General features: G+C 39.6%; 1 protein-coding gene across 3 annotated transcripts; it reads left to right on the forward strand.

Annotated features, from left to right (window-relative positions):
- The first annotated feature begins 1,438 nt into the window (after nucleotides 1-1,438).
- Nucleotides 1,439-16,943, forward strand: tekt3 (tektin 3). Of its 3 annotated transcripts, none has more exons than XM_040039130.1 (8): nucleotides 1,439-5,914; nucleotides 6,160-6,736; nucleotides 7,349-7,432; nucleotides 7,542-7,612; nucleotides 7,706-7,849; nucleotides 9,688-9,910; nucleotides 10,769-10,923; nucleotides 12,547-16,943. In XM_040039130.1, the coding sequence occupies exons 2-8, from the start codon at nucleotides 6,170-6,172 to the stop codon at nucleotides 12,761-12,763; spliced, it is 1,461 nt and encodes a 486-aa protein (XP_039895064.1). In that variant the 5' UTR covers nucleotides 1,439-5,914; nucleotides 6,160-6,169; the 3' UTR covers nucleotides 12,764-16,943. The 3 variants fall into 3 exon arrangements, with proteins under 3 accessions (XP_039895064.1, XP_039895062.1, XP_039895063.1); XM_040039128.1 differs by having other exon boundaries at nucleotides 1,440-5,914; nucleotides 6,130-6,736; XM_040039129.1 differs by lacking the exon at nucleotides 1,439-5,914 and having other exon boundaries at nucleotides 5,961-6,736.

Genomic DNA, 16,943 nt, shown 5'->3' on the forward strand with positions numbered 1-16,943 from the left:
AGGAAAATAATCTAAATGCAACTGGAATTATACTTCCTAAATTCCCTTTTTCCTTTCCTAGCTTTTGGTATTGAATACAGTTTACACATCAGTTAGCCACATGCCTCATTTCACACCTACGCCCCTAAATGGCACCAGCCCGTGGAATGCAGGGTTCTTTGTTCATGATTAAGGTCTACATATTGCTATGACCATTACGTGCATGATAATGAGTCACTGTGTAACCATCTCAAGTTTCTATCATTCATTTTTTCTTCCTGTCTTGCCAAGCTGCAGTTTCCCTAATTTGGGGTAGAGGGCTGAGTGTGAGATTAAAACACACACGCCCAGTCTGAATAATTCAACTCTTGAGTCAGCATGGAAACATTAGACTTCATTCCTCTTCTTAACCATTTAACCAAAAAAACCAACTAGAATTACAACCACCAGTCTAACTGTAACCTTATAGAACAGTGGTGACCAATTCACAGAGTGCTGAACTGCTTAAAAAACATATCACCAGTAAAGGTGCATTGCTGTCCTGCAGGTAATGAAAAGTCAAGGAGCTTCACATAAGAAAATCTTAAAGACTGGCTTTGTGTTTTAAAAAGTACACATAAACAGTGCAAAGACTTTAACATCTACAGCATTAGCGCTAAGCTAAAAATACTTCCTCTACATAAATGGCACAGATCTTAATGTTTTGATGTGACAGACAGAGAGGCTGCTTAGTGTTTCCTCTCCAGGCCTCCCCTCGTCTGTCCTGTCCTGCCCTGGCCTGCCCTCTCCTCCGCTCTGCTGAATGCCACACAGTGGCTCCAGTGGAATGTGATGACCACGGATTGAACAAAGCCCTCCATTCATGGCCCCTCGTCCCACTCTGGAAGTTTGCAACTGGGAGCCTTGATCACAGAGTGGGGGATGGCTAGAGTCCATCCACCCCTTGCCCATCCTGTCAGACACACATTGCCCTTCCCTGTACCACCACATGATAGCCAGCCACCACGCAAACCAAATCCATCCATTGCATTTAATTTTCTTTATTTGCAACATTAATTAAAGTAGATAGATATCACTCACGATGAAAACGCTCAAATGCATACTAGGGTAGATGTAACCCTCTTAACTTCATCTTTTAAACAGTTAAAAACAAAAGCAGCTTGCAACGTTTCTGCTACAAGTGTTTTATGTGATGTCCTTTTATGAAAATGAATAATTATCTGTGCACTTTGGAAAGAAAGCAGATGGCAACAAGTGCAATTCATTTTGTGCCAACTACTAACAGCCATAATGCCTAATGATGATAGATCAGTATTTCCCATCTTAGAATGGGTTGGGTATAAAATAATGTCAACTTTAATGCTTTTTTTTTTTGTTACCCAGGACACAAAAATATCTGTTGCCTGGATGTCTGTGCATCTCTGCTTCCTCTGTCTGAGTATCTAATACAATATCCATCTGCCTGCTTTATGGCGAGGACATAGAATGCTCTTTGCTTCAGACAGTTGCAGACATCAGACTGCAGATACAGTAGAAAGTTGCCATGCAACTCCACACAAACATGCACATGGCAAAGAAGCATCTTAATAGGTTTGCATTGCTATGCAACATTTAGCGTACTGAATAAGCTTCACAGATATAGTACAACATGTACAATAGTATACACATAAGGCATAAATGACACCCTGTCAATATAATATAGAGCACCGTTATTTAGTGTAAAGAATAAAAAAAACAATTCACAAGCTTCAGTAACAACCTTCTATAATACTGTAATAAGATCACATTCATATTTTATAAGTACATAATACACAAACAGACACACACACACTGCAAAATTATATCACCATCTTTGTACTTTGACAAGATAAAAACAACATGAAACATGCAAAAACTTCAAAACACGATAAGTGGAATAAAAAAAATAAAACTTAATACACTTACATCTAACATACATCTAAATAATACTGACCACTTGGCAGCATCACATAAAAAAGGGACTATCAAATCTACTAAAAGCCAACTTGAACTCTGTTTTAAGAAGGCCTAGAAATTTTGTTAATATCACTGAAGATATTGGAGAAAGGGTGTATTTTCAGGTTTTCAGATTGCAACCATGATTTTTTTACATTTATTTGGGTTATATTTGTATAGAATAGTCACAGTAATGATTATCTTGGGGTGCTGAGATGAAAGAATAGCATAGAAACTAAATTAAATTGCAATCAGAGGCTGGATTTCATCTATAGATTTAAAATTTTGTTGCATTTTTGACCCACCACTACAAGGAACTGCTTTGACCCCTCAGGTTATAAGAGCCTAAATAATCAACTTCACTCAACAGCATGATACCACTGTTACCAAAGAAGACAAACTGGAGGACTCACAATATAGAAGCACAAGGATGAATGTGTATTATGGCTATTAGAAGAAATCATTAGAACACACAGAAGCACTTCCTTGGGTGACTACTGACAATCTGTGATAAGCTCAGGAGGCTCCTGTGATTTTCCCACCTGGATGCTCCATTACCACAGTGGGGGATCTCTAATATTGTCATTAGATTTAATGGTTCATTACATCTTCTGTATTGTTCTCCAGGTGTGGCCGCCCTCCTCGTAGAAGGATCCATCTAGAATTCATGAGAGGAAACTGATGCCAGTATAATGGCCTGCATAGTCGGGCATAAAGACAGCTACAAGTCTAGTTTATCTGTTTGACCCAGCAGTCAGGAGTGTAAGCAAAGCACAGGAAAGCACCTCATATCAATCTTGCCAATAGAGGAAGCTGTGGTACAACCAGAGGCTTGGACAATTGCCAGGTTGACATCAAAATAGGTGTGGTTTGAAGAAGTGAAAGCACTAGGGGCCCAGGGAGGGAACAGGGAACCTGTTTTTTTTTTTTTTTTTTTTTACTAATTAGGAATGTTTAGAAATGACCTCCTCACGTCGTCTATTCTTACCCAATCAAGAGAAGGTCAGTGGTGGAAAGGAAAGGACACGACCTTAAGGGATTGTGTGTGGTGAAAGGGGTGTGTTGCTACATATAGTAAGAAAATAAGAGAACTATCACCAAGTTTGTTTGTTTGATATTTCTCTGTGCAAAGTTAAAAAAGTGCCGCAATTATCCGCTCTGGTTGTGAACAGATTATAACAATGCTACAGCATCCTAACTTTGCAGGACATAGTTACAAAATGTCTCAGATGTGCAGTTGGTTGTGGTTGTCCACACTCAAGCAGAAGGATCAAGTTCTTATTTTGTATCTCCAGCTATTTTGGTTGTCGGGTGTTTGAAGGAGGACACTGGTATCTGCACAGCTTATTAAAACCGCTCTCTGAATTCGGAGCACCGGAGCATTGTATGTCTTCCAGTATTAATGTTGCAAAAGAAATAATATCAAAGTACATGTCTACATGTGTGAAGCAGTGAACGCTGACTGCAGGTTCAGTGTATTTTTCTACCTGTCCAGTCCAATTTGACAATTCACTGCCACTTTCATTGCAGCCAAAATGAGAAAAATTCAAGGCTTGGACACTTCTGCCAAACCACAGGACATAAATTAAAAAAATTATGACACTATAATTTTCCTGCTTGTCATTTTTTTCCCCACAGCAATATAGCTTGACTGCTAAGTGGCTACTACTATATACCACATAAGAAAAGGAAACTATTTCTTAAAACTTCATACTATGACTCAATTTAGAAGCTCTGTTTTATTAATGGTTTTATACCGCTGAAGATTACAGCCTTCAGTTCTGTATCACTGTACTCTAAGCGGAGTAGACAGCACACTTGCTCCCTCAGACATTTCTACTGTGCAGTAATTAACAGCATACTCTCATGGGCCACATGGCAGGAGTATATATAGGCCCCTCTTACATTGCCTTCATGTTCAGAGGCCAGTGGGGAGCTTCACTAGGAATCGCTTTTCCAGGGGACACTTGCAGTTCTATCCAGGGGAGGAATTTCAAACGCAGGCGCGCTTTTCGTGCTTTTCTGGGGTGTATTTATAGTGGATGAGGTCAGGGCAGTAGAAGCGTGTGGGATGGCCTTCTTCAACCTAGCCATGTTAAGTGATGCCGCAGGCTGCAGGGGTGGAGCAATGGCACGCCATTCCATTCTAAATCTAAACCTGTATGTTTATGACAATAGTAGCTGAGCACGGGCTGCAAAACTGTGCACGTGGTGGCCACCAAGACCTTTCCAGTTATAAAGTGGGACAGGTCTTGGAGGAGGTTCCAGGGCAGGACATACAAACCTGCAAGCCAATCACAAATTCTTCATTAATGAGCTTGAGATTTCATTATGTGATCTCTAAAGTGGGGTTTGATGGATTTGTTTGTTTTTTTACTTAAAGAAAAACCTGTCAAAAAAATTTGTTCCCAAAAACAAATATTAATTAAGCTTGTCAGTACAGTACACCTTAAATACCTGAGTGCATAGATCAAATTCAGACTGGACCCTACTTGGGGAGTTACACTAATTTACTTCCAGATTGTAAGGGTACTAACTTCTTTCATGTAATGAGGATAAGCTAACTAAATGATTGCTGCTACAACAGTATTTAACACAGCATTCATACATAAAGGGACAGCAATATAGATGTTATTCTCTACAAACATGGAGTTAGAAAACATTCTGTGCTTGAGTCCTACATTATGAGTGTGTAAGTGTCAGTAAGATGGAAAGCTGATCTCACTGAAAGTTGCTGGTTAAGTATTATCATACAGCCAGGGAGGATGAGAAAGCTCTCTTTACCCGCCATAAACTCTGCCAAGTAAAGTTTTAAAATTATTACAACATTAAATAATTAGCAGTAGATTAAATAACATATGGTGGTTGGAAAGACCCCAAAATAATCTCATTCAAAGATTTTGTTCAGATCACACTTCTATTGTTAAGACAGAGCTAAATAAATCCTGGTTACACCTTTCCTTGTCCCTGTGGAAACCAGGCTATCATCTGTCCAGCCCTACCCCCTCAGAACAGATTAATGTAAACGATCCTCATTTCCAATGGTAGGTAACACAACACAGATTATTATTCTGTGCTACAGGGGTTTGTGTGGACTCTTCCTGCAGCATGAATCATTAAACAAGTAACTGTAATCAATACAGACAGCTTGGTTCTCAGGGTGACGGTGAGCTAATGTGTGCATGCATGGAGACCAACTGAAGTTGACTGCTTTAAAAACAAAGCTCCGATTGCCTCCCTTCCATCGAGGATTTTAATGACAAATGGCTTGATTAAGCTACTGAAAGTAATCGATCATCCGTAAATAAATTCTTTAAAAACTGATTGGGGTGTATTTTGAATGTTTATCTTGTTTAATGAAGAAAGAAGAGAATAGGCAGAATGTGGAGAGCTGTAAGTTATCAGTGAATTAAAAAAAAAAAATCACAGTTCATGGTGCTGAGGGTTTATAATATAGGCATCTATTTGCTGTGTTGTTTTCACTGCATTTTACTTTTCCACTTTAACTGTGTTCCTGATAAGCTGTGCCTGTATTGGTTGAAAAGTGGACTGGAACTTTGTAAAGTCACAGGAGGTCAGTAGGATTTTATAAAGAAATCTAATAAGAAGAAACATTACAAACACCAAAGTTACATCTGTCCTGTGGACACATTTTGTAACACTGGTGCATTTACTAGTCCAAAGAAAAGCACCTGGTCACTATTAATCTGAAAATCCTTGGCACAGTGTTGCAGTAACCCATGGCAACTGCTTCTGTGTCAACAGAAATCTTGAACAAGGCCAGCTGCTGCTGTCCAGGACTGTGCAGCACCATTGGTTGGCTGAATGAATGACTTGCTAACTTTTCTATTATGCATGCCAGTTTACCTTTAGTGCGTTCTTGAGCTCATTCTCAGGTAAACAGAGCTGAGAGGCAGCTGGTCACAAGACACTGTCGAGCAACTGACAAGCGTTCATCTTGGTAAGGCAGTTCTTTGTCTACTTTGATGCTTCACCTTAGTTCTGATTTTATTTTCCACCTTCTTACTCTAATGAGCCATCTAAACACGTTTTCTTTGTATACTTAACCAACCTACAGAGTTTGTAAACTGCTTTAAATGTCTGATCCAGGTAGCTAATATGAATATGTAAAATATTCAAATCAGTTTGAGAACTTTTTTCTTTACTTTGACTCAGGACTAGTAGTACCACTTTGAACCCTTGCAGGCTTTGAAAAATGGAGTTGATTGGATCCACTCTGACAGCAACGTATGCTCGGCCAAAAAGCAGCCACTTTCTCCCTGCCATCTCCACTATGGCATCCAGCTATCGAAACCCCCAGGCAGCCCTGATCATGAATCCCAATGCCAGTCTGTGGAGGACAAACAGCTATTACAGGAGCAACAGCACTATCCCATCCCCTTCCATACAACGAGAGAATTTCGATTTGGTTCGTGCCAAGACGGTGTTGTACCCATCCAACAGGAGCGCGCTGACCACCCGCTACACTCCAGATGACTGGTACAAGTCCAACCACAACAACTACAGGGAATCCGAGTCTTCCCGGAAAAGCGCAGAGAGACTAAGAAGAGACACCATCAGGCTGATGCAGGATAAAGAGCAACTTACCAGACGAACCCAGGAGAATACCAGCAAGAACATAGGAGAAAGGCTCAATGACATTGTCTTTTGGAAGTCTGAGCTGAGCCATGAGATCGACAACATGGTGACAGAGATAGCAGCTCTTAATGAGGTCAAAAGGAGGCTAGAGAGAGCCTTGGCAGAGACTGAAGGGCCCCTTCAGGTGAGGCTGGAAGGAATATGTTTCAATGAGCTACTTTGAATTTTTTTTTCACAGGATGCACACTAATTTTGAGTGATATTATTTGAACATTTAGCTTGATATTTTTTATTTGTTTGAGAGAAAACATGACATAACACTGGTCATACCAAGACTGAGTGCACGCATATTATCAATCATCCATATTATGCCAGTTTTAAAGCAGTCGTCTGTTTGGTTGTAGAGACAGTTTTTGCATGATCCTTTGCAACCCTTCAAAATGACGGTGCTTTCACTGGGTCAGTCCCATAAATAGGTCATCCTAGTGCCCTGTTCGAATGACCATAGTCCCCCTGAGAGAGTTAACTTGATCTGGCTTTATATCTGATGACAGGGACACCTTTCTAGACCAATATCATGTGGCATGAGACTTTCTTAGAGACTTCTCCAGGTGACTGAAATTGGAGTATGATCCAAACATGTTGCAGAACTTAGTATATGTACACCTTGATATTGATATAAATTGTGTTTTTCTTTACAATCATATTATATCCCCATCTTTTGGAGATGTTCTAAATGTTCTTTATGGATTTACCATTGCATCTTGCTTTAGTCAAAATAAAATTTTGCTAACAGGTGTCTCAAGAGTGTCTGTACCACAGAGAGAGGCGGATGTCCATTGACCTGGTACACGATGACGTAGAGAAAGACCTCATAAAGGTAAAATAAAAGATCAGTGTGGTTATATATATATATTTGGGACTCATGAGACCAATATGACTGCAGAAATAAGAAAGTTGTTATATTCTTTCTACCTGTGCTAAAAAAGGAGGTAGAAGTTATAAAGTCATGTCAGGAAAGGATGAGGCGACATCTGGACAGAGCCATTGCTCAGCTGGCGTAAGTCTGACAATCTGACTAAGACTGTGCAGTTTGACATGTGCTCAATTTCTAAAAGTTTTCATTTCTGTTTTACGTTATGTGATTCATTAGGTCAAACCGAGCAGCTCAACATGAGTTGGAAAGAGATCTGAGTGACAAACTGACAGCTCAGAGGATAGATCAAAGGTGTCACCATTTAAGGAACACATCGGATGGTATTGGCTATTACAGAGGAATTGACAGACTAGACCCTTCGTGAGTATAATTATATATTTGAATATCTGAACGATTCAATCATATTCGATGAAATACTTGATATTGCTGTCCAGAATTTGTTTACGCTTGCATGAAATGATAAATTGTTGTGTCCAGATAAATATATAAAAATGTTAAGCAGTCTTGAAGCATTACTGTATATTGGTGATTTGTTGCAAGTGAGATGTAAATATTTTATCAGGCGATTAAAAGTTAATAGTAATGCCAGGAACATAGTGAAGCTGCACTTACGCACACCAGGGCTACGATATACACTCACTGGTTACTTTATATGGTGCACCTTGCTTTTGCCTTCCAAACTACCTTAATTTTTGGTGCTATTGATTCAACGTGGTGCTTCCAACACACTGAGATCATATTGGATTGACATCTGGTGAGTCTGGAGGCCATTGTTGTGTTCAAGAAACTAGGCTGAGGTGATCGGAGTTTTGTGACATGTGTTATACTGCTGGCAGTATAGACTGACACTCTGTGGACACGGCCAGCAACAATGCTCAGGTAGGCGGTGGTGTTTAACTCAGTTGGTATTAAAGGGCCTCAAAGTGTGGCAAGAAACCAAAACACCATCACCATCAAACTGTTGATATAAGGTAGAAAGGATAAATGCTTTCATATTTTCATTTATATTTTTTTTATATGTTTCAAATTCTCACTATACCATCATGCAGGAGAAGCCAGTTTTCCAGTCTTCTATTGCCCACTTTCGGTGAGACTCTGAGAATGGTAGCCTCAGGTTCCTGTTATTACCTAACAGGATGGCACCCAGTGTGGTCTTTTGCTGCTGTGGCCCATCTGCTTCAAGGTTCCACATGTCAAGTATTCAGAGATGCTCTTCTGCACACTGTGGTTATAATGCATTATTATTTGAATGAACTTCCTATCAACTTGATGCAGTCTGGGCATTATTCGTGGACCACTGACACTAACAAGGCATTTTCATCTACAAAACTGCCGCTCGCTGGATATTTTCTCTTTCTCATGTAATTCTCTGGAATTTCTAGAGTTGGTTGTGCGGAAACATCCGAGTAGATCAGCCCATCCGGCACCAACAACCACGCCATGTTCAAAGTCACTTAAATCACCTTTGTTTTCCATTTTGATGCTCAGTTTAAACTTTAGCAGATCATCTTGAAAATGTCTACATTCCTAAATGTACTGAGTTCCCACCATGTGATTGGCTGATTAGTTTTTTGTAACCAGCAATTGAGCAGCACCTAGTAAAGTGGCCAGTGATGACTGTAAGTGTCAGCTTTACCATGTTCACCATCTCCCGTTTGAATACTAGCAATTGCTAAGACAAACAAACAAAAACTTTATACAATTTTCCATAATTGTCATTCCCAATAAACATTTAAGTAACCACAACTATTGCAACCTAACAGGGACATGAATGCATGTACCTAAGACTTCAGGGTAAATCTAATGTCTAACTGTACAGTTATACTACAAAAAACCCAAACAATCATATTGTGTTCTTTATACTAGCTCACTTCATTTTTGTACCAGTTTTCATGCATTTTAAGCATTTAGGTTGAAAAGTTTTTCACTAAGAATGGTACCTGAAAGTTTACTAATCATAGTAATTCTTTGTAATAGACTTACTATATAATCTGGTTTATTATGAGGGGCCCTTGAAGGTTTTCGTTTGCTAACAAGCCCCTGCCTCTCAAAAGTTTAAGAACAATAACAATGAAATTTGGCTAAAATGGCTAAAAAGTTTTGTGATATCTGAAAAACTCTTTTCCAAATGCATCATGTTCAAAACCAGTGGGAGTGTTGGAACATACTGTAAATGCATCTAACTGTTTCTCTGTCAGAATCTCTCTGCCTGACTCGTGGTCCAAGTTTACAGATGACAACATCCTGCATTCCCAAAGCGAGCGAGCTGCCTCCCACAAGCTCAGGGATGAGATAGAAATCCTGCTGAACGCCACTTCCAATGAAATGTGGAACCAGTTCAACAATGTCAACGTAGCCTTCACCAACCGCATATCAGAAACCGGTGATGCCAAGAACAGCTTGCAAACACACCTGGCTAAGGTCATCACCTTTTCTGCATGGTTTATTTCATAAAAGACAATAATATCTTGATAAGGTTATGTAACGGGGACATTTTTTTATCATTGTATTTTAATCGTAGTGTAATGAATTACAGCCTGTTCCTAATTTTATTCTTATGTTGGACTTCGTTCTTGATTATTTCACAATGTGAAATAAAACGTGAAATAGATTATTAAGAAAAGTGGTTTCAGAGGCAATCACATGGTTTTATTTTAGGAAAAAAAAGAAAAAAATCCATTTCTTTTTTCTTATTGAGTATTTAACTACATTTGCCACTTATTAGGAAGAGATCATGTGTCTGTACAATCCTTTTCCCCGCTTCTTTCTAAAACTCTCTATCTCCATCAGCTGTGCAGATTTGCCCTCTATGGTGGATTATATGGATTATATTTGCAAAACATCCCTGTCAAAGGAGAGGAGAGGAGCTGTAGTAGTTTGTTCATTGCTTGTGTCACATTCTGCACTTTATCCCATTGATTTCAGGTTGCCATCGAGAGCTGCTGGATAGTTCGAACACTGACAGGAGTGATGTGAAGCACAAGGTCTTCAATAAACCTCCCTCACTGTCAGCTGTAAGAAGTAGTGATTGGCTGAAATGAAATTATTTCAGATGGGGTTAGACAGAGCAGGCCACTGTGCATGTGTGTGCCTGTGTTCAGCTGACTCAAAGTCTGCAGCTTTGTACATGATCCTTTTTATTGAGATTCTCACATTTTCCCCTCTTTTGGCTTCGGGTCAGCCTTTCCCTTAATTACCATGCCTAACTCAGCTATGCTTACATGACTGGAACTCTCAGCGGCTGCATCACAATTTGTTGTCTTTTGTCTTTTCATGCAGACTCTACAAGAGATCTTTCAGACTGAGATGCTAATTGAGTCAATAAAGAAGGCTCTCAGAGATAAAGAGTCCCCATTAAAAGTGGCCCAAACGAGGCTGGAGGAGAGGATCCGCAGACCCAACGTAGAGCTCTGCAGGGACAATCCACACCACAGGTAGTTTGTTCCACATTTCCAAATCAGATGTGATTTCAGATGTTATTAGATTGTTCCTCCAGACAAAAAGGTTTTGAGTTTCAGTTACTTGCACTAAGGGTGAATAGAGAAAGAAAATCACCAAACCTTCTACATTTGTGCTACAATCAGCAGACACCAGCTGGTCATGGTGAAGGACAAAAAGCTGTCTGGTTTTAGGAGTCAGGAATGGTAAATGGACGGGTTCCCATATGGCGTTTTTCTACTCTGAGTACTCAGAACGCTTTATACACGTTGCCGCATTCACCCATTCACTCCGATTTATACAAGCACTTTTTTCTATGTAAGCACTGTCTGTCTAAGGCTACGTTCACACTGCAGGCAAAAGCACATCAAATCTGACTTCTTTGACCCTATGTATGACAGTGTGAACAGCACAAATCCGATATTTTCAAATCCGACCTGGGTCCCTTTCGTATGTGGTACTGAATCCGATACATATCTGATGTTTTAGAAAGCGACTGCTGTTTGAATGGTCATGTCGCATTAAATCCGTCTTTTACGTCACTGACACAAGACAGACGCCAATTATCAGAGAAGCGCCCGAGAACACATCGTGAACGCTTCCTGGCCATCCAGTGTAGATGTCAGTGAAACTGTTGGGAAGACAACGTTGGAGAAACGTGAACATTTTATTTGTACTGTGTAATCTGCAGATTCTTACAGAAATCTGCAACTATCCTTTGAAGCACCGCTCCTCTCTAAAACAGCAATAAGGATCATTATTAGGCCATATGTAAATAACAAAATAACTTTATAACTTAAAGCAAAATTGGGAAACGTAAAGTCCGAAACAAGTCTTTATATTAAGGGCCATCAGTCAAACAATACTGTTTGGTCTGGGTCTAAACAGAGCGCGTTGTGTATGACGTCGTCTTTTGCACATGCGGGCCGCTTTGAGGGTTCACACTAGAGCGCGTTTGCTGTCACATTTTATTTGTAGTGTGAACAAGCAGACAAAAAAAATCGGATTTGATCAAAAAATCGGAATTGAGCATTAAGACCTGCAGTGTGAACGTAGCCTAAGATTCACACACATTCATACTCCAATGGACGTAGGTGACCTGCCTTACCTCCTGAGCCAGAACCACACCTAAGAAGGAAAACTGCTTTCTGGTGGTTGATATAACTAGTAATTATGTGGTAACGCATCTCAGGCTATTTTGCAATGTAGTGTGTGCCTTTTGTATGTTACAAATTACTTCAAGGAGTGAAGAAAATTATGCAAATATACCATTTCTCAATCAAGAATCAAATCATTGACAAAGAATGCACTGATTTCCCTGATTTTAACCGGCTGCTATTTGTACTTTTAACTTAATTTTTAACGTCACTTTTAGTTAATCAACCTCATTGAGTGACAAAGTGTAATACCAGTGAATTACTGCCAAAAAATGTTTTTTAACTTTGTCATTTCATACATTTTAGAGGGGTTTGGCCTCTCTGTGGTTTAAATGAACAATAATATAAATTATTACCTTTAATTGCAAATCTCACAATGTCATACTTTGGAAAGTTTCCTTAACTTCTTTCCCTATGCTGCAGATTTGACAGTAAGCAGTCTTTCTCTCTCTAATTATTCAGACTTGTGAGTGAGGTGAGAGAGATCGAGGACACTATTCGGAAACTTCAAGAGAGGCTGATGGAGGCCGAGAACACTCTGCAGACTTTGGTGAAGACCAAAGTATCCCTGGAACATGACCTATCTGTCAAAGCCAATTCACTTTTCCTGGACCAGGAGAAGTGCATGAGCATGCGCAAGAGCTTTCCTAGCATGCCCCGTCTGGTGGGCTACACCTAAAACCAAGTCTTAAAAGGAGGACCATTGGAAGACCAATGGAGTTATTGTTTCTGTAGGTTTGGAGTGGTTTAAATGAAGGTGTGGATGACCTTAAAGTAAACACGATGACTTTAAAAGCAGATATGCAGCAGTTTATAAAAAGAAATAAGAAAAAGAATCCTATGCAAAGGCAAAAACTTGATATCTACAGTAATACAATTACACATATGTTATGCTACTAATGAACTAAATGGCAGAAACTTGTGTTCACACTTGCAACCTATATATTAAAACCTTTAACAGAACGATTTACTGTTTCACACTTACATAGAGATTCTTCATGTTGTAGGAGCCCTGTTTTAACTATGAATAGATTATGCTGATTTTGTTTGTGACTGTGATAGCACCTGAGAAAAAAAGAGGTACTTATACACTACCAACTGGAGCAAGGTATCTCTATGTATCTAAACACTACCTTAGCGACAAGCCTTGAGCCAGTGAAGCACAAACAAGGGCATTAGTAGCACGTGACGACAAACCCCAAATAAAAAGCAGAGAGTTATTTGCACAACACAGTGAGTGACCTAACTGTTATCTTGGACGTGGCATGTACGAAACACTTACTTAAGTAAGTCTGGCACTGAGACTGTAAACATACACCTGTAGTTTGGTTAGCTCTCCCGTAGGACCTGAGCCTCATAACTTCTCATCAGTCTCTTTCTGTCACCCGTGTTCGCTGTCCCTCTTGTGCCAGTGTCGGCCTGCTCCTGTGCAAAGACGCTGCCATTTGTATTTGTATCGAGTATCGGTTTCATTTCATTTTGTTGGTATAGCGAATAGCTTTCTGAGCCTAAGCAAACTTTGGACACACAGATACAAATGCATGCACTGTAAACACTACTATCACAGTCCCTGACTCAACCCTTTGTGCTACTCCACTTCCTGTATAACCTTTGGCCCTACTGAGGAATATAAATGTCGCTTGAATTACCAGTAGTGTAAGAGTTTAACCATTGTTTGTATAGTAGTCACCTACTGTAGAAAACATACCACCAAACCACCTGAGCACGCCAACTGTCTTTGCATCCTCATCATCGTATTACACTTGTCTATAAAGCAGATATGCCTCGAAATCAAAATATGTCTCATTTTAAACGAGTGCCTGCAGATAAAGTAAGTGGAATCTGGAGCCAGACGCTAACTGGATTTGCATACTGGGATGAAACAGAATCAATGTGAAGGCTAAGCCGTAAAGTTAAAAAGTCTATCTCAGATCTAACTGGGTCTATAAAATCTTTTTAGTGGCTACACCATTAAAGAAAAAAGCACGAAAACATCTGTTTTTTAAGTGGAGAGCAATTTCACCATAAAGATTCCTGACTGGGAGGGCGGAGTGATTATAAAGCTCAGCCACCTACTGTATGTGTGCGTAACTTGCACTTTGATTGGGTGTAATCACTCTCAGGGCGATGAGTTGGTTTCCCTTTAGTGCAAACAGGACAATGCTCAGGAGCAATTCAATAGCAAAAAGATCTCTGATGTGGTTTCATACATGTATGTGTGTTTAATGGGTGTGTGTGCAAACATGCCTGTGAGCCATCTCCTAAGGCACCGTAGTGCAAAAGAAAGGGACCTTGTTGTCTAGTGCACATCAAAAGACTCCCTGTTTCACCACCTTGCCATTAAATTTATATTGACAGATAGCAAAAAATGAGCACCACCTCCTCACCTCCTCCTCTCCTGGATTCTGTCCTTACTACTCTTGCTTTATTCTTCAGAAATACATAATAGTGGCAAAAAGTGGAATGTACATTCACTCTTATGCTGACTTTGAGGTTATGGATCCCTGTCTGTGTGGGACACAAATAGGTCTTTCCATTTGACCTGATCTACCACCCCCACATACCACATTTGGGGAATGTACTCTGGAATTCTTCCTGCAGTCCAAACATATTGGCAGTTTATTTTTAACAGCAGTTCTTGTTATAGATGCACTATGCCCCATGTTATTATATGTTTCTTACATACCATCATACCATGCTAAAGAGCTGATCATAGAACACTTGAGACGGTCACTGAGCGTGTTTTACTCCACTGTAATTACAGACCTGGACTGAGAAAGCATCGCTGAAGAAGACAAGTAGTTGACGCCACTAGGAGCTATTTTTTGATATTATGTTATATGTAAAGTAAAAAATAGCTAATTAATACCACATCAGGTCATAAACATGCCATAGGTGCCTTATAAACATTATTACTAACATCCATCCATTTTCTTCTGCTTATCTAATTCAGGGTCATGTTTGGGCTGGAGCCTATCCCACCCCGTTCAGGTCTATCACAAGGCTAACACAGAGAGACAGACAACCATTCACCTTCACGGCCAATTTAGAGTCACCAATTAACTTAACATGCATATCTGTGGAGTGTGGAAGGAAGCCAGAGTACCCAAAGAGAACCTATATAGACATGAAGAGAACATGCAAACGCCACACAGAAAGGCCTCAGCTGGCTGGTGGACCTGAACCCAGAGCCTTCTTGCTGTGCGGTGATGATAAACATTCTGTTTTATCTAGTCTAACAGGTCTTTGTTGTACACCTTGACACATATCCGAACATTTTTAAACATATCTCTCTCTTTGGTAAGTTGCCAAGGTTCCCCTTGTATTAAAAAACAAAGGAAAAATATTCAAAATCATCATATATGATAAGTGGGAAAATACATGTTACCTTTGTTGTCAAAAGTGGAATGGGCCTAAAAAGACAATGTAGTTTTTAAGTTGAAAAAACTGTCAACTATAGATATTTCAGAGTCATAACTATTGGAGAATTTAAAGCTAATGTTGTTAGGAGGTTGTGTTTTTTGCTGATGCAGCTATGCTGTTAGAAATAACAAATTTCTCACTTCATTTTCATTCATCTCAAACTGCTGGAGAGCGAGTTTGAACTGACAGCTAAACATTCATGGGAACCAGCTCTTCCTGCGGCTTTTGGATCTGTGCCTAAACAATGAGTTTACCCAAGAGGTTATTTGGAAACTCCATTTTGGGGCTGTAAACTTCGTCTTTCAATATAGGCTCAGTCAAAAATGTTATAGTCAGACCGTTCCATTGTTCCATTTGGAACCAGTTTAGGTGTTGTTTAGCTCTCCAAACAGCTTTAAGGACAACCCAAATGCTCATAATTCATAGTCCAACACCTCTGCTAGAATCATTTAAAGACCCATAGATTAACAACACCTTTGTATCTTTACAGCAGATAACGGAAAAGTTTAATCTATCTATAAAAACCCTTTTTTGGTGCCCACAAATTTATAGTCTTATTAATAGAACTAGGAATAAGACCAGCAAAGATCTAACACAGGATCCTTCCTCAAGAAAGCTGAAGAACCGTCCCTAAAGAGTTCTCTTACGAGAAAGCTTGCCTAAGATAGTTCAGACCATATTAAAAAATAATGGCAGTCACTCCAAATATTTACTTTCAAGCTCCTCAGAACTGTACAAATTTTGCCTAACACGCTGTATTTACATGTATGTCTGCACCTGTTTCAGTAAATCATGTGCAAATAGTAAAATATAAGGAACTGAGAGGTGTCTCAAGAATTTTACACAGTACTGTGCGTAAGTTCAAATTCACTCCCTGCACATAGACTCCTTAAATTCCATCAAATCAGTTTAGGGAGGTGGATCTGAGAGAAGAAATGTCTCAGGAACTCCGGGAAGCTGCATTAAGTAATACACGTAAGTTCTTCATCTGTGCGATAGCATCATACAGATACTGCACTCACGTCACAAAGGTTAGGCTGTCTATAATCTATTAATGTGGACCCAACATGTGACAGATGTCACCAGTGTACACATGCTTTGGTCTTGTCACACTTCCCAACCCTACTGGGAGGAAATGTATCGATCATTATCAAAGGTCAGGAAAATTGATTAACTTTAACTGTATAATTGCATTATTTGGTGTAATTCCAGCCTCTTTCTTCTTCCCTGTTGGTGGCTTTTGTAGCCTTGGTACCCTTCCCTCCAGATGGCTGATATTGTTTAAGTTGGTGGCTTTATCTCTTCTGCACTGCCCACACCATTGTTCATTATTACTGGCTTGATCAGATTGTATTGCTGTATTCATATGTTTTTCTCTTTAGTTTATTTATCTTTTTTTTGGAAAATGCTGGAAAATATTAATAAACAGATTTTAG

This window comes from Simochromis diagramma, unplaced genomic scaffold (genome assembly GCF_900408965.1).
Source record: "Simochromis diagramma unplaced genomic scaffold, fSimDia1.1 OVJJ01000402.1, whole genome shotgun sequence".
In the NCBI taxonomy this organism is placed as follows: Eukaryota; Metazoa; Chordata; class Actinopteri; order Cichliformes; family Cichlidae; genus Simochromis; species Simochromis diagramma.

Coding starts and splice junctions, on each gene's coding strand:
- tekt3 (XM_040039130.1), top strand. CDS start 6,170: ATGGAGTTGATTGGATCCACTCTGACAGCAACGTATGCTCGGCCAAAA. Junction 6,737..7,348: donor AGACTGAAGGGCCCCTTCAG/GTGAGGCTGGAA, acceptor TTTTGCTAACAG/GTGTCTCAAGAGTGTCTGTA. Junction 7,433..7,541: donor TAGAGAAAGACCTCATAAAG/GTAAAATAAAAG, acceptor GTGCTAAAAAAG/GAGGTAGAAGTTATAAAGTC.